The following is a 6,000-nucleotide window of genomic DNA, read 5'->3' on the forward strand; positions in this document are numbered from 1 at the left end:
AGATATAGACTGTCTGTCTGACTGACTGATTGTCCAGTTATAGACTGTCTGTCTGACTGACTGATTGTCCAGTTATAGACTGTCTGACTGGTTGTCCAGATATAGACTGACTGGTTGTCCAGATATAGACTGGCTGACTGACTGATTGTCCAGTTATAGACTGTCTAATTGGTTGTCCAGATATAGACTGGCTGACTGACTGATTGTCCAGTTATAGACTGACTGACTGGTTGTCCAGTTATAGACTGACTGACTGGTTGTTCAGATATTGACTGGCTGACTGACTGATTGTCCAGTTATAGACTGGCTGACTGACTGTTTGTCCAGTTATAGACTGGCTGACTGACTGTTTGTCCAGTTATAGACTGGCTGACTGACTGATTGTCCAGTTATAGACTGTCTGTCTGACTGACTGATTGTCCAGTTATAGACTGTCTGACTGGTTGTCCAGATATAGACTGGCTGACTGACTGATTGTCCAGTTATAGACTGACTGACTGGTTGTCCAGATATAGACTGTCTGACTGACTGATTGTCCAGTTATAGACTCTCTGATTGGTTGTCCAGATATAGACTGGCTGACTGACTGATTGTCCCGTTATAGACTCTCTGATTGGTTGTCCAGATATAGACTGGCTGACTGACTGATTGTCCAGTTATAGACTGACTGACTGACTGATTGTCCAGTTATAGACTGACTGACTGGTTGTTCAGATATAGACTGACTGACTGGTTGTCCAGTTATAGACTGGCTGACTGACTGATTGTCCAGTTATAGACTGACTGACTGGTTGTCCAGTTATAGACTGACTGACTGGTTGTCCAGTTATAGACTGGCTGACTGACTGATTGTCCAGTTATAGACTGACTGACTGGTTGTCCAGTTATAGACTGACTGACTGATTGTCCAGTTATAGACTGACTGACTGATTGTCCAGTTATAGACTGGCTGACTGACTGGTTGTCCAGTTATAGACTGGCTGACTGACTGGTTGTCCAGTTATAGACTGACTGACTGGTTGTCCAGTTATAGACTGGCTGACTGACTGATTGTCCAGTTATAGACTGACTGACTGGTTGTCCAGTTATAGACTGACTGACTGGTTGTTCAGTTATAGACTGACTGACTGATTGTCCAGTTATAGACTGGCTGACTGACTGGTTGTCCAGTTATAGACTGGCTGACCAACTGGTTGTCCAGTTATAGACTGACTGACTGGTTGTCCAGTTATAGACTGACTGACTGGTTGTCCAGTTATAGACTGGCTGACTGACTGATTGTCCAGTTATAGACTGACTGACTGGTGGTCCAGTTATAGACTGGCTGACTGACTGATTGTCCAGTTATAGACTGACTGACTGGTTGTCCAGTTATAGACTGACTGACTGGTTGTCCAGTTATAGACTGACTGACTGGTTGTCCAGTTATAGACTGGCTGACTGACTGGTTGTCCAGTTATAGACTGACTGACTGGTTGTCCAGTTATAGACTGGCTGACTGACTGGTTGTCCAGTTATAGACTGACTGACTGGTTGTCCAGTTATAGACTGGCTGACTGACTGGTTGTCCAGTTATAGACTGACTGACTGGTTGTCCAGTTATAGACTGGCTGACTGACTGGTTGTCCAGTTATAGACTGACTGACTGGTTGTCCAGTTATAGACTGGCTGACTGACTGGTTGTCCAGTTATAGACTGGCTGACTGACTGGTTGTCCAGTTATAGACTGACTGACTGACTGGTTGTCCAGTTATAGACTGGCTGACTGACTGGTTGTCCAGTTATAGACTGGCTGACTGACTGGTTGTCCAGTTATAGACTGACTGACTGGTTGTCCAGTTATAGACTGGCTGACTGATTGTCCAGTTATAGACTGACTGACTGATTGTCCAGTTATAGACTGGCTGACTGACTGGTTGTCCAGTTATAGACTGGCTGACTGACTGGTTGTCCAGTTATAGACTGGCTGACTGACTGGTTGTCCAGTTATAGACTGACTGACTGATTGTCCAGTTATAGACTGGCTGACTGACTGATTGTCCAGTTATAGACTGACTGACTGATTGTCCAGTTATAGACTGGCTGACTGACTGGTTGTCCAGTTATAGACTGGCTGACTGACTGGTTGTCCAGTTATAGACTGACTGACTGGTTGTCCAGTTATAGACTGACTGACTGATTGTCCAGTTATAGACTGACTGGCTGGCTGACTGATTGTCCAGTTATAGACTGGCTGACTGGTTGTCCAGTTATAGACTAGGTTTGATTAGATGTGATTGATCAATGACTGAGTGTGTAATATTGTTTGTAATATTGATTTAATTGGTTTCATAGGCTTCATATTATTGATAATGACTATTAATACCTGGTTGATAGAACAATGACCATGCTGATTGGTGTGTTGTGTGAGTGATCATATTGATTGATTTATTGATGTGTGTGTGTGTAGGGTTCAGATGACTGCCTGGTGAAGATCTGGGGGACGGACGAGGGCCGTCTACTGGCCACACTGAGAGGACACGCTGCTGAGATCTCTGACATGGCCGTGAGTTAACACACACATGCGCACACACACACATTTGGGATTTGACGATTGGAAAAAAAAAAAAAAGTGTTTAAACTGCCGTTTCTGTATTGGTTTTCCATTAAAACAATATAAGAAAAAATCATAAAATTCCCTGTCAATTCACAATGCAGAATAATGGTACTATTTCCAATGTAAGACTGCCAGGGCTTGAAGATCTGTTTACCACGGTCATATAACCATATATATATATATATATACACAGTGCCTTGGCTACGGTGTGTTTGTTTAACACTAAGGCTTTTTAAATGCCGACACTAAGTGTTCTCTGGAAATAGTTTCAAAGCGCTACTGAACTGGCATTTTACTTGTCTGTCAAGCGATGCCGCTTCTGAAGCGGGGCTAACGTCCATCACTAGGCGACCAGAACTGTCAATCAAATAATCTCGAGCTGCCTGCCTGCAGACCACTCTCTCCTAAAAAAAGTACTTTAATGTTTGTTAAATACTGTGACTTACCAAGACATTTAGTAGAAAGAAAACGCATCTTCCGCTAGGAATCAACTCCTAAGATTCAGTAGTTTTGGAACAGAGGAGACTGATTTTTAATTTATTTTTATTCATTTAGCAGACGCTCTTATCCAGAGCGACTTACAGGAGCAATTAGGGTTAAGTGCCTTGCTCAAGGGCACATCGACAGATTTTTCACCTAGTCGGCTCGGGGATTAGAACCAGCGACCTTTCGGTTACTGGCACAACGCTCTTAACCACTAAGCTACCTGCCGCCCAGTTGCCGTACTTCCGAGAACACAAACACGAGCATCTTTCATAGCGAGCTAGTGAAGGATGGAGAAAGAGCGGAGGGGAACAGTATAGGCAGGTCAGCCTCCAGACAGAACCCTGCACTAGGCCTATCTATCAGTATAGGCAGGTCAGCCACCAGACAGAACCGTGCACTAGGCCTATCTATCAGTATAGGCAGATCAGCCACCAGACAGACAGAACCCTACACTAGGCCTATCTATCAGTATAGGCAGATCAGCCACCAGACAGACAGAACCGTGCACTAGGCCTATCTATCAGTATAGGCAGGTCAGCCACCAGACAGACAGAACCGTGCACTAGGCCTATCTATCAGTATAGGCAGGTCAGCCACCAGACAGACAGAACCGTGCACTAGGCCTATCTATCAGTATAGGCAGGTCAGCCACCAGACAGACAGTCAGAACCCTGCACTAGGCCTATCTATCAGTATAGGCAGGTCAGCCACCAGACAGTCAGAACCGTGCACTAGGCCTATCTATCAGTATAGGCAGGTCAGCCACCAGACAGTCAGAACCGTGCACTAGGCCTATCTATCAGTATAGGCAGGTCAGCCACCAGACAGTCAGAACCGTGCACTAGGCCTATCTATCAGTATAGGCAGGTCAGCCACCAGACAGACAGAACCCTGCACTAGGCCTATCTATCAGTATAGGCAGGTCAGCCACCAGACAGACAGAACCCTGCACTAGGCCTATCTATCAGTATAGGCAGGTCAGCCACCAGACAGACAGAACCCTGCACTAGGCCTATCTATCAGTATAGGCAGGTCAGCCACCAGACAGTCAGAACCGTGCACTAGGCCTATCTATCAGTATAGGCAGGTCAGCCACCAGTCAGAACCCTGCACTAGGCCTATCTATCAGTATAGGCAGGTCAGCCACCAGACAGACAGAACCCTGCACTAGGCCTATCTATCAGTATAGGCAGGTCAGCCACCAGACAGACAGAACCCTGCACTAGGCCTATCTATCAGTATAGGCAGGTCAGCCACCAGACAGTCAGAACCGTACACTAGGCCTATCTATCAGTATAGGCAGCTCAGCCACCAGACAGACAGTCAGAACCGTGCACTAGGCCTATCTATCAGTATAGGCAGGTCAGCCACCAGTCAGAACCGTGCACTAGGCCTATCTATCAGTATAGGCAGGTCAGCCACCAGTCAGAACCGTGCACTAGGCCTATCTATCAGTATAGGCAGGTCAGCCACCAGTCAGAACCCTGCACTAGGCCTATCTATCAGTATAGGCAGGTCAGCCACCAGTCAGAACCGTGCACTAGGCCTATCTATCAGTATAGGCAGGTCAGCCACCAGACAGACAGAACCGTACACTAGGCCTATCTATCAGTATAGGCAGGTCAGCCACCAGACAGACAGAACCGTACACTAGGCCTATCTATCAGTATAGGCAGGTCAGCCACCAGACAGACAGAACCGTGCACTAGCCCTATCTATCAGTATAGGCAGGTCAGCCACCAGTCAGAACCGTGCACTAGGAATGTCTATCAGTATAGGCAGGTCAGCCACCAGACAGACAGTCAGAACCGTACACTAGGCCTATCTATCAGTATAGGCAGGTCAGCCACCAGACAGACAGAACCGTACACTAGGCCTATCTATCAGTATAGTCAGGTCAGCCACCAGTCAGAACCCTGCACTAGGCCTATCTATCAGTATAGGCAGGTCAGCCACCAGACAGAACCGTGCACTAGGCCTATCTATCAGTATAGGCAGGTCAGCCACCAGACAGACAGAACCCTACACTAGGCCTATCTATCAGTATAGGCAGGTCAGCCACCAGACAGACAGTCAGAACCCTGCACTAGGCCTATCTATCAGTATAGGCAGGTCAGCCACCAGACAGACAGAACCCTGCACTAGGCCTATCTATCAGTATAGGCAGGTCAGCCACCAGACAGACAGAACCGTGCACTAGGCCTATCTATCAGTATAGGCAGGTCAGCCACCAGACAGACAGAACCCTGCACTAGGCCTATCTATCAGTATAGGCAGGTCAGCCACCAGACAGAACCGTGCACTAGGCCTATCTATCAGTATAGGCAGGTCAGCCTCCAGACAGAACCGTGCACTAGGCCTATCTATCAGTATAGGCAGGTCAGCCTCCAGACAGAACCGTGCACTAGGCCTATCTATCAGTATAGGCAGGTCAGCCACCAGACAGACAGAACCCTGCACTAGGCCTATCTATCAGTATAGGCAGGTCAGCCACCAGACAGAACCGTGCACTAGGAATGTCTATCAGCAATCAAAAGCTGTATCTCACAATGGAATGCTGAATCTCGCAATTTCTTGGCTTGCAATGTCACACAACTTCAGTAAAGCCTGTCATCAATGAATATTCTAGGCTATTCTACAGGGAAGAGAAAGAGCAGGCCAGCCAGCTTCACTGTGATTGTAATTTTGTGGGGAAAAAATTAAGAATATATATATTTTTTTGTTAGGGATTTTTTGTTAACGTTAAGGATCCCAATTTCATTTAAACACCCCTCTCGCACTCGCACACACACACACACACACACACACACACACACACACACACACACACACAAACAGTTTTGTGCTGCTATCCTTGTGGGGACCAAATCATTGATTCCCACCCTAACACCTAACCCTAAATCTATACCTAACCGTAA

General features: G+C 46.6%; 1 protein-coding gene across 1 annotated transcript in view; it reads left to right on the forward strand.

Annotated features, from left to right (window-relative positions):
* Positions 1 to 6,000, forward strand: part of LOC311125955 (PH-interacting protein-like) — a gene marked incomplete at its 3' end in the record, with an annotated part of 111,687 nt that overhangs the window by 13,757 nt on the left and 91,930 nt on the right. The window contains exon 8 of the mRNA XM_084199982.1: positions 2,450 to 2,545. Coding sequence (XP_084056108.1) covers positions 2,450 to 2,545 — 96 coding nt within the window. The remainder of the gene's footprint in view (positions 1 to 2,449; positions 2,546 to 6,000) is intronic.

This window comes from Coregonus lavaretus (assembly GCF_964263955.1).
Source record: "Coregonus lavaretus genome assembly, contig: HAP1_SCAFFOLD_137, whole genome shotgun sequence".
Lineage (NCBI taxonomy): Eukaryota > Metazoa > Chordata > Actinopteri > Salmoniformes > Salmonidae > Coregonus > Coregonus lavaretus.